General features: G+C 41.0%; 1 protein-coding gene across 14 annotated transcripts in view; it reads left to right on the top strand.

The window, feature by feature from the left end:
* AGRN (agrin) overlaps positions 1-20,823 on the top strand; it is a 578,793-nt gene extending 557,970 nt beyond the window's left edge. For 9 of the 14 annotated variants that reach the window (XM_040325972.1, XM_040325976.1, XM_040325970.1 and 6 more), the window contains 5 exons: positions 364-387; positions 5,457-5,483; positions 9,027-9,251; positions 13,324-13,427; positions 19,196-20,823. In XM_040325972.1, the coding sequence (XP_040181906.1) occupies positions 364-387; positions 5,457-5,483; positions 9,027-9,251; positions 13,324-13,427; positions 19,196-19,353 (538 nt within the window). In that variant the 3' untranslated portion in view covers positions 19,354-20,823. The remainder of the gene's footprint in view (positions 1-363; positions 388-5,456; positions 5,484-9,026; positions 9,252-13,323; positions 13,428-19,195) is intronic. The other 5 variants (XM_040325979.1, XM_040325980.1, XM_040325983.1 and 2 more) reach the window with 2 other exon arrangements.
* The last annotated feature ends 1,359 nt before the right edge of the window (positions 20,824-22,182 follow it).

Raw genomic sequence — 22,182 nt, forward strand, 5'->3', positions numbered from 1 at the left:
TTGTATACAGTAGTCAGATATACTTTTTAGCACTGTTGACGTTGTCAAAATCAGCCTGATGCCTGCAAGCCTAAAATCAGGGAACACCCCATACACATGCAGGCATTAAATGGCTTAATCCACTATCTTGGTATCCATTAGCGTTAAACCACACACTTGATTATCTGCGGATTAGGTCTCAAAAGCTGAATATGCCAAATTTTATGCCACCTATAGTTGGCTCCATTTAGGTTTTTTACATTAGCTATATCTCCAACCAAACTGTTTGACGATTCCCTTTAATGTTTGAACAATTGTCAGCGTTTGTCAGATATGTCTGTCTGCTGTCTTATTGTGTGTCCATGTTGTTTCCTTGTTTTCAAGCCAACTGACTAATGAGATACCTGAGTAAGTAAAGTGTCTTCTCCTGTCATCCATCACAGTCAACACGCATTGATCTCATCAGTTGTACTTGACATTTTACCCATTACATCAACATATTCCCAGATTTTGTTCACATCACCTGTTATGTAGACATGATCACCTCTGACGTTATGTCTGCTAATGAAGCAAGACATTACCCTCTACTGCCATCAGTGTGGTACATGTTTTACAGTGCCAGCCATCTTGTGCCTTCATTTAGTGAAACCTCTGTTTCCTTAGATCCTTGAGCCTAGGTTCACACTGCTGCGAATTCAAAATCGCGGTAAAATGCGCGATTTTACCGCGATTTCGTGGCTGCGATTTCGGCCGCAATTTAATGTAAATCGCGCCCCGAAATCGCAAGAAATAGTACAGGAACTACTTTTTGAAATCGCAGATGCGGCGTCGCACTGATTAGGACAGTGCCATTGCCGACAATTGCCGCCGATTTGAGATGCGATTTCACATGTCAAATCGCATCTCAAATCGTTCCAAATCGTACCCAGTGTGAACCAGGGCTTAATCCCCAGTTTTCAATCATTAACTAGAGTTCACAAAGGCAAAACAAAGGTTTCATAGCCTATTATAAATAATGGGTAGACCATTGTGCATCTTCACTGTGTGTCCTTGTCTGTCCATATGTGCCATCACTTAAAATGACCCATCAATTTGAAGGGCTCCTAATGATTCACAAGGAAAATATTACCTTTATGAAAACCTATTGATAGGACAATTACCTATGCTCTAATCTGCTGACGGCAGTGCTTCAATCAGTACACTAATCATATCCTATTAATGAACAGAAGAAATCAATCTCCCCAGTGATGAGTGATAAAACTCATCATAATATCTGCTGTGCCAGTCACAGGCTTGTACACTATGGCAGTACAAATAGTAGTAATAACAGTGTGCAGTAAACCGCCAGATTTTACCTTCTTCGGTTTACAGTTATCAGACAAATTGAAAATCAATTTTGTTTCTAAGATTTCCCATTTTCTTTATTCTAAGCCTGAATAATCTAGTTTCTACATAAACCCAGAGTGATACGGGTCTCACTAGTAGAGTACTGAGATATGTATTTAGCACTACCCTGTTGTATTATAATAGGCCCAGTCTGACCAATTCTTTTTTGAGGGCAACAGCTCCAATTCCCTTTCACTGTTTTTCAAAAATAAACCCTATTGCTGTATTTTGTGTTTTACTGACAATAGAGGACAAGCTAATTACTTACTGATAAATTCAGAGAACATTTAGAGACATTCACAGAATATATAATGTGCTTGAATAATACCATTATTGTGTGTCAGTATTGTGTTTTGTGCAACTTTTCCTTTGGATAAGAAAGAGGAATATGAATATTATTCTGCATACAATTGTCGGCATTATTTCTTTTGTAATCAGTAAAAATGCTTTTTACTGAGATTTGTCAACTGCAGCAATCACGTCATGCAAAAGATAGTTAGCTGATGTATCCGTAGCATTAACCTCTATTCCTCCGAGATCAGAGTCAAATGTAACAAACAAGATTAGCGAGTCTCATACCGCCTCCGGCACAAAACCCAGGCAGGGTCCATTTTTCTCCTGCTGGATTGAGTCATTTTGACACATATCCTCTATAGGACTATTCAGCCTGCAAAGTAATAAAATAATGTCTTTAAAAATGACCCTAATAATCCTAAATGTAGTGTCTCAACCAGTAGATGGGAGATTGCTGGGTGATGAATCAATGTCTCCCTAAGAAACTAGGGCAGAACATTGTCTGGATTATCCAAGAAAGGGAAAATTAGACCTTCATTTAATGCAAAGTCGACTTTCATTATGAAAAATGATTAATCACCTGGTAGCAGCTTTCCTAAAATGGAATGTGTCTGTCCTTGCGAATCACAAAGTAACAGCTCTTCCTTTAGATTCTAATGATTAGTACTGCTGAGCATGGGTGTAAAAAGAACACCATGGGTGTGCTATGTACTGATGGTGCTGCCTGCTGATTAAAGACGAGTAAAGATTTGGTCCATTTCATGTACACCTGCTGGGATAATTGCGCTTGGATTTTGGTTCACTTTATCCAGGTTGCTAATGTGTGTCCTTCTCATAAAGCCACTCCCTCGAAAAGTTTTGTATTCTGAACGAAATGCTACCTATAATATTCTGTATATTAATTATTTTACTTTCATATAGCTTTATTATTTGTTTTCACATTTACATGCAGACCAAGAAAAAATGACTGGGGTCTGGATAAATTATGACAGGAGTACTTAAACAGAGCGTTTATAAATTTTTTTAAAGATTTAAAACTTTTGATTAACCACTTCCCGCCCGGTCAATAGGCAATTGACGTCCGGGAAGTGGTTCAGTTATCCTGACTGGACGTCTATTGACGTCCAGCAGGATCACATGCCGGCGCGATCGGTGATGCGGGGTGTCAGTCTGACACCCTGCATCTCCGATCTCGGTAAAGAGCCTCTGGCGGAGGCTCTTTACCACGTGATCAGCCGTGACCAATCATGGCTGATCACGATGTAAATCGGAAGAGACGTTGATCGGCGTCTCTCCTGACGGGGGGGTATACGCTGATTGTTTATCAGCGATGCGCACACTGGACCACCAGGGAAGGGGGCAACATGTGGATGGCCAGGTATGTACCCTATGACCATCCACATGTTAAAAAATCTTCGCAATAGATGCCAATCAGTGCCCACAAATGGGCACTGACTGGCAACATGGGCACAACAAAGTGATGCCCAGCAATGCCACCATCTGTGCCACCTATGGGTGCCCATCAGTGCCACCTATGGGTGCCCATCAGTGCCGCCTATGGGTGCCCATCAGTGCCGCCTCATTGGTGCCCATCAGTGCCGCCTCATTGGTGCCCGTAATTGAAGAAGAAAACTTACTTATTTACAAAAAAAAATTCAGAAAAAAAAAATAAAAAAAATCGGTGATCAAATTCCACCAAAAGAAAGCTCCATTTCTGTGAACAAAATGATAAAAATTTCATTTGGGTACAGTGTGACATGACTTTTTCATTAATTTGCATACGTGGGAGTTATCCCATCCTGTGCAAGTCAACCATGATGGCTGAAGAAGCCAAACCCAGTGGAAGACTGAGTGAAGAGGTCAGTAGCTATGGCGGCCTAGGCACTTGTGTAAATCGCTGGATAGAGATGGGGCTCAGGTAAGTATTAGGGGGGCTCCTGCACACAAGTTTTTTTTTTTTTTTATCTTCATGCATAGAATGCATGAAGATATAAAAAACCTTCTGCCTTTACAACTAGAGAAAAAAGAGGATCACCGCTCCAGGTGGGTCGCTATGTAGAGTAGACTGACTCAGGATACCGTGGGTGCTGGCAATGCACTGACCATGCATGAGATACGAAGAGAGGAAATGGATAGCCGCACTCCAATAACCAAAAAGGTTGTCTTTTTATTCAAACGAACAGCAAATACATCACTTCACAAGGTCACAGCAAAGGAACAGGGGAACAGCCGACGCGTTTCGCACTGAGCTAGTGCTTAATCATGGCTGATATTGGAGTGCGGCTATCCATTTCCTCTCTTCGTATCTCCTGCCTTTACAACTACTTTAATAATACTGGGCATTTTTTTATATGTTTTTTGCAAAGGTTCTATAAGCATTTTAATTTAAATTATAATGTGCTTTATTGACTGGTTGCACTTGTGGCAATTCTATCTATAAACATTCAACATTTTCAATAGTTTGCAAGCAATTTGGGCTAATCTTGGTCAGGCAGTCAACTCCTTCATTTTTGTTGCCAATTCTAGTGTACCACAGCATTGAACATCAACACACCAGCTACCATAAATGATACTTGAATGGGTCTCCATTGAGCACCGTTTGGGCAAAAAAGGTTAAAGCTGAAGTTTATTCTGCTTATATTTTGCTTTCCCTCTTCAACATGCGAATGACATTTTTTAATAAATTGTTTTCATTGCGTATCCTAATTTAGACCCAGTGATTTCATCATTGGATCCATGCACATCTCTAAGCAATGCAAACAAATATTGTATGTGCTGGTAGCAGCATCCTTTATATAGCTTCATATATATATTCTAACCTGCCAACTTTTTTACAATGGAGAAATGCTGTTCATGTTCTTTTAGAAAAACAAAAAAACTTGGAGGCCAAAGAAATTCCCAAAAATATAGTCCCCCGGCTGTCCTGCCCACTTTAATTCATCTGCTTCTATTCTTACTAGGCTGTCAAATTAACAATGTCATTGGTCATACTTTATGACTAAGTTATGTAGTGAAATGTTCCGTTACTGTGTTTTTGCCGTACTTATACCCTGTATCTTCTCCCGAGTCCTATACCGGTAATATTTGTTCTAACCTGAACTGTAATGTGCTTTTTATATTGTCGTTGGCATCTCTGTCTTGTACAAGGAACATATATTTACTACATTATAGTTCTTGTATGACTAAACATAATACATATTACTTGGTTTAACATTTAGCTTCCTAAATATGCACCCTGTTTCAGTATTCCTGTCAAAATCCCTTAACTCTAATGCAAGCAATAGGTGGGCTCTTGGGAGGAGTTATGCAAATATCAATATGCCTTGATGAAGAGTAGGCATTGTGTGCAGGCTGTCCTAGGTATTGCCCACATGGAATGTTGGGTATTCATGGTTGAAATAAATAAAATCAAATGCATGAAAGGGGCATGCCAGGGACAGTCAGATTTAGGAGGAAAGAACTAGGCCTCCAGATAGGAAGTGAGGTGGCCTGGTGCAGCTTCTAATGCACAATGTGAGAAGCTTACAGTGTGCGGTAAGATTACACTAGCATTTTTAGTACAAGAGAGGAAACTGTACAACTTTACAAGACTGAAGTTAAAGCTTTCATTTTCAAGGAGCCCCTTATCCTCAGGCCTATGTTATAATAGTTTTGTCATTGTTAGTAATATTTACCTGAAAATGTAATGAAGGTAGGTGGGGCTTTGTAGATGGGGTTTGTGGGTGGGGGAGTCTTGTTTGCTCTTTATCTCTGCTGCTGCTTACTGCATGCCTCCCCCTTTCTTTCTGCCTCTTAAGTCATGCCCCTGCGGATAATCCAGACGGGTGAGTTCTCACTGCACTGCTTGCTATGTTGCATCTCCATATCTCTCATTTTAATGTTTTGAATACACACCAGAATCCCCTGTATTTTATTGGTTGTGCACCATACAAAAATGATAAAACTGGTAAAAAAAAAAATGAAAACTAAATTAATTAGTTTTGCTCACTTGATATTGCCATTCGAACAGGGACACAGATATATGCAAAGAATATTGAGATAAATTTACATGTAAAATAAAAATAAAGGAGCATTATGGGTTTGTTTTTTTCCCCCCATTATACTTACCTAGGTGGATGCAGCATCAGTCTGATGTTGCATATGTCCCCCGGCATCTCTGCACTGAGAACTGAGCCACCAAACACTGCTGATGGCTTGGTTCTCTTAACTCCCCGAGTAGTAAGTTGCTGCCTGGCAATCAGCAGCCTCCCTGCTCTGCTCCTCCATGCTCACTGGAGTGCTGAGCTGTGGCGGGACAGGGAGTGGCTGTCTCAGTGGCTTGCTGAGAGACTGAGATGGATCCAGACTTCCAGAGTCGGGATGACGTGGTGCCTGGACTGATCACTGTGTGACGTCAGCAGAGAGCAGACTTAAGAACGCTCTCTGCTGAAAACTGGTCACAGGAGTGCAAAACAAATAGGAGAAGCCCAGCCCATTAAGCTTAAGCTGGACTTCTCCTTTAAAAATGTATTCATAGGACAGCTATTACAATGCGGAAAAACTTTGAGGCAAGTACATTCTGTATCATTATTGTAGGGCACATTTACGGAGCAGTGTCTGCACCTTGTGAAAAAGATGCTGCAAGTCCTTCCTTACAGTAGTACATTGTTCTATACAACCTGTTATGTGTGAACCTACCTGATATTTTCACAAAAGATGTTCATTATTTCCCTAATATTACTCTGACAGGGCAGCAAAATAAAAATAGCTAAATACTACATATTAAAGTAAAGTATTCAGTCACTATATATATATATATATATATATATATATATATATATATATATATATAGAGAGAGAGAGAGAGAGAGAGAGAGAGAGAGAGAGAGAGAGAGAGAGAGAGAGAGAGAGAGAGAGAGAGAAACCACCTGCGCGCTTTGGTGATCACACTATATTGTTTTATGGAACCAACTTTCAGAAAAGTCATAATTTAATTTCATGAAAGGCTGCAAGAGAATATATAGGGGACAAGCAAAGCAACATGCCATGGTAAAATAAGGTACTGAATGGAGTCCCCTAGGCAGCCAGTGTAATGGGGATGGGTATGTACCTTTTTATGGTGATTTGACGTATAGTATACGTGGCCAGACATGACCAGTGTATTATTTCTGTTAGAAGGAATATCAGGGAGCACAGTGTGAATTCTGTGACTTAACAATGAAATGCAGCTTTCTTACTATCCATAACATGTGGTGTAAGATCTGCTGATCTGTGGCCCCTCATGGACCACCACTGATAGGCTATTCCAAGAATATCCCAATAAAAACAGCTTTATAGGACAGGTGCCTGTTGATGTGTGAAAGAAAGTGGGTGGGGGGACAAGTTAAAGAAACAAGGCAAATTTTACATAAAAATAGCTGGTATCGAAGTGGACATTGAATACACAATTCTGTCATTTTTATAGTGCGCAACCAACAAAGATTGTTCTGTTGTGAGCAATAAAAAGTGACTGCAGTCACATGATTATCATATGATATTCCACCAACGTGCTACAAGTGGTGAATTACTCTTCTGCCTGGCCATTCCATAGAACACATGGACACATCTCAGCATACCAGCTACTCTTCTTATTTGACCCAGCTGGAAACCCCCAAATGCCAACTGGGCATAAAAGCTTATGAAAGGGGAACTCCGATATAGTAAAGATATTCTACACTCTGCCCACTATTTCCTTGCTTTCACAGATGTCCTTCTGTATTAACAGAAACCAGCGCACCCACTCCGGTCTCTTTACAACTTGGCTCTGCCACACAAGATTTTCTAGCCATGAGTGTGTTGGAGTTTAATATTAGGCTACGAGAGCAGGTCGTCCTTCTTTAATATTAGAGGAGACTTTATGTAACACACATTGCTTCCTAATGAGAATATTTCCCAGCTTGCTAATCAAATGTGAATCAATCATTGGGACAGAAAGATAACAGCCAAGTTGGGGGTTTTAGGCCAGTATTTACTCATACAGGTCTGCTAAAAAAAAAAAGTTTGATTCCAAAATGATAAACCTTGATTCCAAAAGACATAGCAAGTCAGCAATTAAGCTGCCAGGATCTACATAAAATATAAAATTTGAGCAAAACATGGCATGTAAGATATGATGCACAAAAACTGCATGACACGTAAGATGATGCTACAAAATCTGCCAGATTGCATTTGGCAGCTTTGCAGGTGAGAAAGCTTAATTAGCCACTTAACTAAAGAAAACCCACCACTAATCTCCCAAGACAGCCATGTGCTGGTATGTCCTATTGTGGAACTGTTGTTGGACATATCCAAATTCTGCCAGTACCTTTTACATATACACTTTCACACCCCATAGCAACTAAATGTGGAACTTGCAAACTGTCTGTGATGTTGTGTTGCTGTGTTGTTAGTGTGCACCGTCATTGTGCTGTATGCATACTTTTTACATGTCGCAAAGCTTAACTGTGTACTAAAACTCTCTTACAAGGAAATAATATCTTCAAATCTTAAATGTGGAAACTAGGATCAGCGGTTTAACCATAAATATTGAGTGACCATAAAAATAAAACCTTCAAGTCATAGATGCTGTAAATATAGCCAAGTACAGCGTGGTTCATATAACCAGTGATTAGACCAGCTGAAAGAAGAACTGTGTGAGCTAAGCAGTGATATTCCTCTGTTTGGCTCAAAACTTTCATATGCATTTTTAAAAACTTAATGATTTAGGACAGAGCCTTTCATCGGGTACCATAACAATTGCCACAACAAGTTTATGTACAAAAAAATATAAGCCTCGAGTTGGGAGCATTTGCAGGTTATGGAGAAATTGTCTAAAACGGTCTAACCCACCATTTCAAAGAGTAGTGTAATTAGTTTAACCCTAAAGGGGCTGCAGACAAAATACTATAAAGAAAAAATACAATGAAGGTTTGCTCTGGCCTCCAAAGTTGGAATGACAGGCTTCAAAATATTTAGCGATTTATTCTGCAAAGCATGTTTGGCAAAACAATATATCTTTAGTCGCTTGCAACTTTAGTATTGGCACTTGAAGCATTAAATAGGGGGATCCAATTGTGATCTGTGACATACAAAGACAATCGTGATGAAGGTTACTGTTATTAGGGGGAAGATGGCCCAAGAGAAGCTTCACATTTATAGAATAATAAAAAAAAAGTGTTATGATGAAGTCCATTAGTGATGTAAAGAGGATTTTCAATTTTACCCTATTGAGCTGCACTGTCACTGTTAATTAGCTATTGCACAGTGCTTCCGGGTTCTGTTAGTATTGGACACTTAACATACTCTGCCTGCCTTCTAAATACCTGGTGTATGTTGTATGAATTTTAACAATTGTGGTTTACATTCTATAGTGAAAAGGCACTGCTGACCAATGAATTTGAGCTGAGCATCAAGACTGAAGCCACTCAGGGTCTGATCCTCTGGAGCGGAAAAGGCACAGAACGTTCTGATTACATTGCCCTTGCTGTGATAGGAGGCTACGTACAAATGATGTACGATCTTGGATCTAAACCAGTTATCCTCCGGTCTACGGTACCAGTTAACACCAACCAATGGATTCGCATCAAAGCTCTAAGGTAAATGTTATGGCAGTTGATTTTTAGGCAAAAGGTCTCTGCTGTTCAGGGAAGAGTTTATAATTAAAAATTAAGATTAAAAAAAATAAAAAATCTTACAAATGAATAAGGATAAAACTTGGGACTGGTTGTCATATTTGTTTCTGGCAACAATAACATTGTCAACGTATGCCAATTCACACATTCATAATAACCTCTGTACCACGAAAGCTATAACTCAGAGCATAGGACATGTAGGTTGGGCAGAACAACAACTCTTTCTCCTTAGTATATCCCTCAGTATACCTGAGGAGTTTTTTTTATAAACAGTGGAAAATAGCTGGGACTGAGCTGAAAGAGAGAGCTCATGATATACAGAAGACGGATATATGTTGGCATTTTTATTGTTTCCCTCTCTAAGGTGGGATGTTGGTTGGTTTTGATAACTGGATCCTCATTCCTAGCTGTGCTAGTAGGAGCATGAACATTCTCTTCCACAAATGATCTCCCCTACAGTAGCCATAACCATTGTGTGCAAGAGGTGAATGGTGTAAGGAATGGGGCTTGTGATCACCTGGCCAAAATACCTGCTTTATCAACCCATCATTTTTACAGAATAGTGTACCCCAAAATTAAAGGTTGTCTTTACAAATATGGTAGTTTTCATTTACCAAAACTAAATCGTCTGTATTGTTCATGATTCAAACTACTATTTGTCTAGGACAGGTTAAAAAAAACCCAAGGGAGAACAGTAGCCCAACACTATCGTTTATTATAGCCACTTTCGATAGGCAAGGCCTAATGCCAGGAAAATAGCTGCCCAGCTTGTAAAATGGCTGCCTCACTGTGGGTATTTACTAAATACAGTAAGAACAAGAATATTCCATGTTTGAAAGGCTGAAGATGGCATAACTTGTTTTCTGGTGAACTCCCATGACAGTTTTGTAATCAAGGTTGGCATGGGCAAGGATGCGTTGCCTTCAAGAGAAGTTAGCATCTGTGTAGGATTGTCCATCAGTCCGTTGTGCCCTTCAGTGCCCCCTGGGATAAGAATAGAGCAAGGCATCTGTAGAATGGTGAGAGGGCGGGAAAGCTAACATAGGCGTGCTGAAGCTTGCCTGCTATGGATTCCAGGGCATTCCAATAGACCATTCTATCTTCATTGCTACTACAGAGACCTGTGCAACAAACACTATGGCATCTATAAATATTTTTGCATAAAAAGATTCACACAACTTTAAAACGCAGGATTCACACATTTTTCCAGTTAAATAACATTTTAAAAAGTGTGCTCTTTGGTGTACGTTAAATGCAAAATATAAAATTATACTTTTGTTGCAGTCCTGGTGTTACATTTTTTTTTACAATCATCTCTGCATGCTTCTCACTGTTGTTTTTAAAGGAGTCACAGGTCAGCAGTTTCAACAGCTGATTAAAACAGTGAGGAAAGGGGAATGCTGGAGAAATTTCCAGTCCTAGGTTTTGTTCACACTGAGATCGATCTATCTACCTCAAAACAGACTCCTAATTTTGTGGGAATTTCATTTAAAGTGGGAGTAAACTCCCTTTGTTGATTTTTGCCTAGAGTAAGGCTTGCCTATAGATACAGTAAATATCTCCTAAACATGCACCATTTAGGAGATATTTACTTTAGAAGCGGCCGGTAACATCACCGACGCATGCGCACTGGGCTCTGAATGGACCGTGACGTCCATTCAGAACTCCGTGCTGCAGCCATGACTACCACGCGCATGTGCAGAAGTGACGTCATCGCGTCTTGGCCATTCATACGGCTGAAGTCTGTGAACCCTGAAGGAAGACCAGGTGAAGATGGAATCGCCTACATGGGTGACAGCGCGCCGCTGGAGGGCTGGGTAAGTCTGTCATAATGTGCTAGTATGCGGTGCAATTTTTATCTTTTGCTGCAGTTCACTACCGCTTTAAGACTAGCACTCCTACAAACAGGCCTTGTTCGCTACATGTGATCCAAGTGCAGGTATTGTTTACATTATTGACATGGTTGTTGCATTCAAGTGATTGTGACTATTTCACTTCTCGCCTATAACTACCATTCTTATTTTCATTCTCCGTTATTTAATTTTAAAATAAGAATGTAAATTGGTTACTTTGACCAAATGAATATTTCTCCTTCCAGGGAGCTTCAGCCATGAGGCTCACAATGTTTATTCACTAGGGAACTTTATGGAAGTACTAGTGCCTGCGTTCTTTGGCAGGAAAAGAGTTAAGCTATGCAAGATCTGCAGTCACACTACATTCCATGAGCGGCAGGACACTCCATGGGGACTGGCAGACCATGCTTTTGGCTAGCTGCCGCCTATGGAGGGATCATTGGGGATCTCTGCTCTTTAGATGTTTTAGATGCCAGGGCTTGACTACTAGGGACACAATGTACTCTGCAGTTGCACAAATTATAAAAATATGAGGAGTCATGCTGCGGCTGCTTAAGTGCACCAAGATATCGTAGGAATAGTAAGATGCAGATTTCATTGGTAGTAATCAAAGGACTAAAGGTAACTCTAGTGAAGCATTTGATGAGACTGGTGCAAGAACAAAGCTTATGGTCTAGAGGCACTGTGGTCCACTGTTTTTTATCAAGTCCAAAGTCAGCGTAGCCCTCTACCAGGAAATTCTACATCTTCATGCTGGCCAGCTTTATGGAGATGCTTTTTTCATTTTCCAGCAAGACTTGGCACCTGCCCACACTGTCAAAAGTACCAATAATATATTTATATACTATAATTTGTATCATTGGTGTATTTTAAATTACAGAGGGCCAGATTCTCAAAGAGATACGACGGTGTATCTCCTGATACACCGTCGTATCTCTGAGTTAGGCCGGTCGTATCTATGCGACTGATTCATAGAATCAGGTTACGCATAGATATGCCTAAGATCCGTTACACCGTCGGATCTTAACTGCAATTTAAAAATGACCGCTGGGGGGCGTTGTCGCTGATTTACGCAGAGAATATGTAAATCGGCGAGATATGCCAATTCACAAACATATGCGGGCCCGACGCAGTGTTTTTACAACGTTTACGTAAGGGTTTTCCCAGCACATAGTTACCCCTGCTTCTATGAGGCGCAGCCAATGTTAAGTATGGCCGTCGTTCCCGCTACGAAATTTGAATTTTTTACGTTGTTTGCGTAAGTTGTTCGCGAATACGGATGGACGTCATTTCCGTAAGCGTCGAAACCAATGACGTCGTTGTGACGTCATTTGGAGCAATGCACGCTGGGAAAATTTCCAGACGGTGCATACGCTATTCAATCGGCGCGGGGACGCGCCCGATTTGAATAGCACACTCCCCCTAGCCGCGGAATTTGAATTCCGCTGGAGGAATTACGATCCACTGCCGCAAGTTTGGAGGCAAGTGTTTTGTGAATTACCCACTTGCCTCTAAAACTTGCGGCGGCGGATCTTAAATCAGATAGATTACGCGGATCTAAAGATCCGCTGATCTATCTGAATCTGGCCCAGAATGTGCACCAAAAACACATGGTACAAATGTCATTTTACTCACTGAACTGCAACTCAAGTTATAAGTATTTTATCCCCTACCAACCAACAATAATTCTGGTTCCCACACACTGGCTACAGTATGTGCTCATATGGTACACAGATTAGTCCTGTCAATTTAAGAAGGTGCTCCTAATGATACCCACCATCATGGGCAAGAGCTCATGGAGTGGCCTATATATATATAATTTTTTTTTTTTTTTTTTTTTGAGGAATTCGAGAACAAGGGTAGATTTTTCAGGGTGTTGCCTAAACACAATTAACATTCTTAGATATTCCCTACACCATAACAAATCGTCACTTTGAGTATGGGTCTACTCTATGCACCACATAAGCTCACTCCCTTTTATACGGATTTAATGGCAGAAGGAATAAAAAGAGAATATGGTTAAATTGTGCCACCTTCGAATAGCACTGTCCAAGGCAAATGTGTGGTTTTCTATATATCTAGACTCAGGGTTGTGCAGAATTTGGGAGGAAAAATTATTTCACTATTACGTTTTTAAAAAGGGGAAGGTCTTCTGCTAATTTTTTCTTAACTCTATCTTCTAGAAATAACAGGGATGGCATCTTACAAGTTGGGAATGAGGCACCAGTTTTTGGTTCATCTCCGTTTGGGTCCAAACATCTAGATACTGATGGAGCCTTGTGGCTGGGTAAGTCATTTTGTATAATTGCAATGAGAAAATTCACAACTATCTAGTTATGTGTTTAGTATTAATTTTCATTCATAAAACTTACACAGTAATTTATGTGACCTTCACATTTCTTAAGGTTAGCAGTTCCTTATTTGAAGGACTTTATTTTTAAAGAAAACTTGTACATTCCCCCTTTGTTGCTATTTGTTTATCAGGCTTTTTAATCCGCATCCTTGCTGAGAAACCTGAGATTCCAGGATAAGCCACATATAATGTCAGTTGGTCTGAGCAGGCCAATACTATGCTGCAGTAGAGAAATAATCACTGTGCACCCCACCCCAAGTTGTATGGAAACAGAGTTAGGAAATATGGAAGATGTCTCATTAAAAATATAAATTTACAATCATTTACATAAAACTAAATTAGTTAACACTTTTTCTATGTTTTTTTTGTTTTTTTTTATTGTTTGAAGATCAAATTCTTACATAAAACTGTCCCAGAACTGTCATTTTATTTAAAGAAGTATAGCCAAAGCTTTCTTTTACTATACTTCTATGGATCACAGGAGTGCAGTTCGTTCTGAACTGTGACCTGTTTTCAGCCAACAGCGGGCGAAAATCCACTGTTGGCTGAAGTCACCGAGCTGGTCCAGGCTCTGAAAAGATCCTAACATATGGTTGGGATCCACCCAGATGCCTGGACTGGCAACTGTCTCAGCCTCTCAGCAAACCGCTGAAACCCTGATCCAGCTGCTCCCGGCCCTGTACAGCTTGGCGCTCCAGTGAGTGCTGGAGGGGTTGAGTAGAGTCACTGACAGTCGCCAGCTCTCTGCAGCCTGAATACAGAGAGCCGATTGATCAGTGGTCTTTGATTGCTCAGTCTTGCAACTCAATTAAAATAATAAAGTGATCAGTACAGGACAAAAATATGGTCAGCCTAAAACAGCATTCACAGTGATCACTTACTGTACCAGAAAGTGCACTAAACTATAAAAAAAAGTGCCGGATATAAAAAAATACAGTAAAATCATTACAATAATACCTTAATGCATTCATGTCACAAAGCATGAACACTGGGCAGGCTGAAAAGAAGAGGTTACCTGGCTGGTACGTGGAGTCAAGGCTTCTTTTTTTTCTAGCGATACCAACACTGTTGTGTCGGACACTTCCAGGTGTTTGAGATAACGTGTCCTCCACCTTGCACTGTGGTTCCTACTACCATGGCACTACTAGGTTCTGTCCTGTAGTGATGTAGCAGCCAGCAGAAGGAACCACAGTGCCAGCTGATGGACAGGTAAGTGTTGATTTTGTTACGTTTTTATAGGCTGCCCTTGCTCTATGTTTTTCAGTATAGTGACTAGACATGTGCATTCGTTTTCGTCTGAATTTCGGGTATTTTCGGTATCGTTTTAACAAACTAAAATGAATGCGCAGAATCTGAAATCAGAAAGATCCGACATAAAAAATGCTTTATTTTCGTTGCTACAACAGTTCAATATAGATAGGAGATTCGACATGATGGTGACAATAGTGATCTGTGTCTATCGAATCTGCAGTCCAATGTGCCTAACCTAAACTCTATTAGTCCAAGATTATTCTACATAGAAAGGAAAGATTCGACATAGAGAAAAAATTCGACATTATAGAGACAGTGTTAGGGTAGACCATTCGGCATGAACGACAAAGATTCGACGAAGCAGCAAAAAACATTGAATCTGTAATTGAAGGCTTATGGTGTCTGTCGAAAGTTCTAAGAAGATTCGACAAGCAGCTAAACTGTACGACGCCTCAAATGCTCCATCCATAGGCTATAGAAGAATTCAAATAATAATTTATAAATATAATTACTACTAGTCATACATTAGAATTCTTCTATAGCTTGTAGGCGAAACATTTGACTGGATATGTACGATTGCAGCGTCGTACAGTTTAGCTGCTCCGTCGACTCTTCTTAGAACATTCGACACACTATAAGCCTTCAATGACAGATTCGACCTAAATTAATTCGGATATTCGGACTAATGCATTTTTTAACGATATGAAAAAATAAAAAGACACGAATTTCGGGAGTAACTAAATGTATTTTTCGGACGAAAACTAAATTCCGAAACAATATTTCAGTGTGCACATGTCTAAGAGTGACAAGAACGTTTTAAATCTAATTAAAACAACTATTTAAAAAGTAATACTAAATAGAACGAACAACAACAGGGACACACTAATGCAAAATCTTGATACTCTAAATAAATTAAATTCGACATTTCATTTACTCATTAACAAATTACAGATGTGTGTTGCAGAGCATGTAAGACTGATATTGTCTTTTAATTATAAATAGTATTTTTGTAGACTGAAAATCAGTAGGATAAAATACTGCTGTATCATTATGGAATTTGTAGATTGCGGTGCTGCTGTTGTAGAATATAAGCTGACACCAGCGTGATAGCTAATACCTTCCAGGTTTAGTCAGTATACCAACGTACTCGTGTCCTGTCAAGTCAGGACAGGATTGAGTGATGTCTGCCATACTTAGACGTTTAAGGATACAGGGACTTTCCAGTCTCACCATTTCCACAGTTTGAATCCCCCTTAACATGATCTCTATCTGACTGGGTGTACATGTGTGTAATCCAGCAGTCAGTATCTCCAAGCCTGTTGTGGAATTGGTCATGATGTCCCACATCCTATTAAAAAAAAAACTACCAAAATGTTTTTAGTGGAAGAAAGGAAAGGAAAAATATCATAAAAAGGTCATATAGCAATCATGATTAAAAAAAGCGACAATGTGCATCAATGAAGACTGAAAATCTGTGCTATAAGCGTGACCTCCACCAGAAGACACTCTTTGCCGCTCACCTCAATGATAGGACACCTGAGTCAACAAAACGGTGAAAAAGGCTTTCCCTTACGGGCAAAATCCTGGAGAGTAGCAATAAATCTCGCCAGAGTGCAATGGACATGGATCACCACATCAGCTCATATACAGGGCATCGCAGCATAAGATCATCAGTTTCCCAATATCCCGATATATGCAATACGGTGATGAAGTCCTGCTCCTTGGGACGATACGTGTGCGAGAGGGATTGACGTAACCCATTGCCATCTCCTCATGCTGACTCCATGTGGTTTTATGTGACAAAACGCTTTTTTGATGGCACTTAAAGAGGAAGTAAGGCCTCAGTAAAAAAAATCAAAAAATCCCTGCAAGACAAAGGCATAATGAGCTAGTATGCATAGCAGGCTTACCTGTTGGTAAAAGTGGTCTGTAAGGGTTTACAACAACTTTAATGGAATTGCCTTGTATGCAATTGTGATTCTTCCTTTTTATCATATTAAATACATGCCAGCAGAGAGCACTAGATATTTCTTGTTTTACTTGCATACATCGGGATATTGGGACACTGATGATCTTATGCTGTGAACCCCTGTATATGAACTGATGTGGTGATCCATGTGCTTTGCACTCTGAAGAGGTTTATCGCTACTCTCCAGCATTTTGCCCGTAAGGCAAAGCCTTTTTGACCCTTTGTTGACTCAGGGGTTCTATCATTGAGGTGAGCGGCAAAGTGTCTTATGGTGGAAATCACACTTCTGGCACAGATTTTCAGTCTTCGTTGATGCACATTGTCACTTTTTGGAATCCTGATTTCTATATGAACTTTATGATTTTTCCTTTCCAATAACTATATCTTTCATGTATTGATTTATTGGATGAGGAGATGTATTGTGATATTTAGTGCTGCACTATTCTTTGTAATATATATTTTTTATTATTTTCATGTGACAACAGAAATTACACTTTGCTACAATGTAAAGTAGTGAGTGTACAGCTTGTATAACAGTGTAAATGTGCCGTCCCTTCAAAATAACTCACACAGCCATTAATGTCTAAATCGTTGAAAAACAAAAACCTAAGTGAAAATGTTCAAATTGGGCCCAGTTAGCCATTTTCCGTCCCCGTTCTCATGCGACTCATTAGTGTTACAAGATCTCAGGTGTGAATGGGGAGCAGGTGTGTTAAATTTGGTGTTCTTACCCTCACTCTCTCATACTGATCACTGGAAGTTCAACATGGCACCTCATTTCAAAGAACGCTCTAAGGATCTGAAAAAATAATTAGATGGCCTAGGCTATAAGAAGATTGCCAAGAACCTGAGCTGTAGCATGGTGGCCATGACCATACAGCGTTTTAACAGGACGAGTTCCACTCAGAACTGGCCTTGCCATGGTCGACCAAAGTAGGGCTCAGTGTCATATCCAGAGGCTGTCTTTGGGAAATAGACATATGAGTGCTGTCAGCATTGCTGCAGAGGTTGAAGGGGTGGGGGGGGTAAGCCTGTCAGTGCTCAGACCACACACTGCATCAAATTGCTCTGCATGGCTGTCATCCCAAAATTAAGCCTCTTCTAAAGATGATGCACAAGTAAGGCCGCAAACAGTTTGCCGACGACAAGCAGACTAAGGACATGGATTACTGGAACCATGTCATGTAGTCTGATGAGACCAAGATCAACGTATTTGGTTCAGATGGTGTCAAGCATGTGTGGTGGCAACTAGGTGAGGAGTACAAAGACAAGTGTGCCTTGCTTACAGTCAATCATGGTGGTGGGAGTGTCATGGTCTGGGGCTGCATGAGTGCTGCTGACACTGGGGAGCTACAGTTCATTGAGGGAACCATGAAAGCCAACATGTACTGTGACATACTAAAGCAGAGCATGATCTTCTCCCTTCGGAGACTTGGCCGCATGGCAGTATTCCAACATAACTACCCCAAACACCTCCAAAACTACCACTGCCTTGCTAAAGAAGCTGAGGGTAAAGGTGATGGACTGGCCAAGCATGTCTCCTGGTGAACTCCATGCCCAACAGGGTTAAGGCAGTTCTGAAAAAATAACGATGGCCACACAAAATATTGACACTTTGGGCCCAATTTATACATTTTCACCTAGGGGTGTACTCACTTTTGTTGCCAGCAGGTTAGACATTAATGGCTGTGTGTTGAGTTATTTTGAGGGGACAGCAAATTGACACTGTTATACAACCTGTACATTCACTACTTTACATTGTTGCAAATGTCACTTCTTCAGTGTTGTCACATAGAAAAGAGAAAATATTTACAAAAATGTGAGGGGTGTACTCACTTTTGTGAGATAGTGTGTGTGTGTGAGTATATATATATATACACACACACACACACACACACACACATTATATATATACACACACTTTTTTTGAGCCTGTAAAGCATTACACCAGCGATCTGCAGATGTTTCTGTTGCCCCATATCCCATATGGACAAGCAGATACACTGACAGGAAGAATCAATGAACTACTACAGCGTTCCACAGCACCATGGTAGTTTATTGAGAACTACAAGCCGCCAGCCTCAAAGGTTGGCAGGGCTTGTGGTTCATTCACACAGAGCTGTAGGAATGAATGACATAGCCGTATGGACGGAGCCCTGCACAGGCTCCCCCCATTTCAAAAAGTGACAGCTAGTATGGGGGAACTTCTCCTCGTACTGCCGTCACAGGGAACGTCAGGATCTGACAGCGGCTCCACCCTAAAAACAGTTGGAACATGTAACATATTCCCAAAGATGAACTTATCCTTTTAAAGGCAAAGGATTTTACCTAGTTGAGAAAAAAATGTATGGCCCTGATCAGTGCGCAAGATGGCTGCCAGTCAGTTGTAGCATAATGTGATTTAATGGAAAATGTATACTTTAGAATTATGTGGCTCAGCCCAGTGTGTCTAATTTATATCATTCTTCTTCTCCATATACAGGTGGTGTAGAGAAGCTGAGTGTCTCCTACAAGCTACCCAAAGCATATAGCACTGGCTTCATTGGGTGCATGAAGGATGTTCTCATTGACCGGAAGGAGCTACACCTTGTGGAAGATGCAGAGAATAGTCCCCCTATATTATACTGCTCAGCCAAATAATCCGGAGACTTACTTACCTTCCTCCTTTCTAGCCTACCCCCTTTCCCTCCTCTCCCCACCCATTCACTGCTGTAATTATTTTCTATTTTTGTAAACTTATTGCTTTTTATATTTTGTGTGTGGGGGGAGGAAGGAGAAGGCAGTGTCTGTATCTGTGTGAATGAGTTCAAATACTGCAACCAGACCAAAATCCAATGGGGGGGCACAGGGGGTTACATAATGGAGAGGTTAAACAAACTTGCAGGTAATACGTGAGATCTGGTTTAACTCACAAGGGCCTTATTCAAGTCAAATCAGGGATTACTGGGGGTGGGGGGAGAGATAAAAGATATTTTATAGTGAAGAGCTAAATTACTTTAATAATTGGGTTAGCTGAACCTCTGCTAAACCCGTGATGATGGTTGCAGCATTTTGCCTTTGGTGTGTATGAGTGCATGCGTTTTGAGATGTGTGATGTGATGCTGCTTCAGCTGTACCCACTCAACAGTGAGAGATACCTTTGTTTTGGGTTGAATGATGTCCCCACCGCTGGCTGCTTTGCATTCCCTAGACAAAATATTATCCTAAGGAAAGAAGAGGAGATAAGGAGTCTCTGTGGTAATAATGTGGCCTTCTTGTTCGAATCATCTTCTGTTTTGCAAGAAATTCCCTTGCCCATGAGCATCCCTATACCTCTTCCATATCATTCTGCCCCCATAGGGGTGTCTATAATATAAAACGTCCAATCATACATTCCTTTTTTGTTGTTGTTGTAGGTTTGACCCCTGTTGTACTTGTAGTGGCCAAAACCAATTTGGGGGGGGGGGGGGGTGGAGGACAACTTTTCAATCCTCCAAATCCACTTGTACATTAACCCTGGAAGGTGGCTATTGGTTTTATAAAGCCCCATGAATTTGTGTAGAAGTTTCCTTGGCTTACTCGGTAGTATAGTGCTAAGGAATGGTATAATCCCTTCTAGGACAGGGTTTTAATAAAATGCTGGAGGAGATTTTTTTTTTTTTTTATTGGTTTTTAGTTGTTTGACATACACTGTCTTTTTTGGAAGCATTTGTTTAACCCTTATCTCTAACTGACTCACATCTAGTGGCCATTAGAAAGGTTCTAGATGGTTGAATGTATCATTGGTGATTGAAACACAGTAGATTTTTTAACTAGACAACAAACAAAAAATGCCTGTAGAGCTTTCTGCATTAAAAAATATGCATTATTTAAGACTGATGTAATAGTTAGTTGCAGGATGAATATCTACGGGAGAAGCCATACACATCAGGATTCTCTTCTGACAGCAGGTGCTTCTATGGCTGTCAGAAGTGACTGCAGCCAATTGGCTTCAGCAGAGAATTTTCTGCCAGGCTCCTTAGACTGTCAGATCAAAGTTTGTTGAGCTGAGTGGCAGACGGGGCTAACGTTTCAGCTGATTAAGCGGCGATCAGACATAATTGGGCCATCTATGGCCAGTATAAAACAATGCCTTCCAGAATGGTTCTGTAGAAGGTCTAGGTGCCCAGAGCAACTACTCACATTTCACTTTGTTATAAGCAGAACACAGGGCTCTCTTAAAGTGATACTACAAGCCTTGGTTACCCTGCGCTGTGTAGTGGTTTTACACAGAGCAGCCCAGATCCTCCTCCTCTTGTGTCTCACTTCAGATCTCCTGGCTCCTCCCTCCTGTTGAGTGTGCCCCCCTACAGCAAGCAGCTTCTTATGGGGGCATCCAAGCTCATCTGCAACTCCCTGTGTCCATTTCAGACAGAGCCGTGGTCCGGCCCCCCTCTGCTCACTGGCTTTGATTGACAGCAGTGGGAGCCAATGGCGCTTCACTGCTGTCTCAGTCAATGAGGAGAGCGAGTCATGGGCAGCGAAACTCTCCTGCAATATTGCTGGATCGGGATGGGCTCAGGTAAGTATTAGGGGGGCTGAGGAGGAGCTTCAGCACACAGAAGGCTTTTGATCTTTTGCATAGAATACATTAAGATAAAAAATATTCTGCCTTTACAACCACTTTAACAGTAACACAGAGGAGCTGCAGTGGCTCAACGCGATTGGCACTGCGCTGACACGCCATTCACCTCTGCAGCTAGGGGTTCGGATCCCGGTCTCGGCTACATGTGAATTGAGTTTGGTGGTCTCAGCCCGGCTCCCGGTGGGTGTGCTATGCAAGGTAAGCCTCCGCTTAGTACACCCACCCCCCTCCCACAAAAACCACCACACTTACACACACTCAAAATTGGGTTAACATGCACGCACTTTGACCACGCGGTCTCTAAAAAGAGAGGCGAAGGACTAACGGGGCTGGTTGAGCAGGCTAGATGGGCTTAAAAGTGGAGCAGGTAGGGCGGGCTGTGTGGGAGGACCCCCTCACACACCTGCCATTGCCACCCGGGGCATGGAGAAAGATGGCAGATTGCCTCTGGGGGAGGCCTGCCTACTCCCAACTCCTGCAGTCCGGCTCCTCTCTCGAGTACACGCACAAAATACACTTTTAAAAAAAAAAAAACAGTAACACAGCATTTTGACGCAAGCAGTTTTTAAAACAACCTTTAGATCACACGTTGTTGCGGTGTGTTACCACATGCACGTTCGTTTAAAATGCATAATTTCATGTGTTAAGAAATGTGCTGCCAACTGACTGCAATGGGACTTTTTCCTTTAAACACAGAGGGCTTCTATCCATGATTTGCAGTACATGTATGCTGAGGTACATACACTTGCACGGTGTGTTACGGCGTCATTTATGCATAGTTGTAGGGCCAATATTACACAAGACCTGGCACAGAAATCAATTATTTTTTGGAAGGGATAAAAAGAAATAAGTTTTTTAGTTAAAGC

This window comes from Rana temporaria, chromosome 10 (assembly GCF_905171775.1).
Source record: "Rana temporaria chromosome 10, aRanTem1.1, whole genome shotgun sequence".
In the NCBI taxonomy this organism is placed as follows: domain Eukaryota; kingdom Metazoa; phylum Chordata; class Amphibia; order Anura; family Ranidae; genus Rana; species Rana temporaria.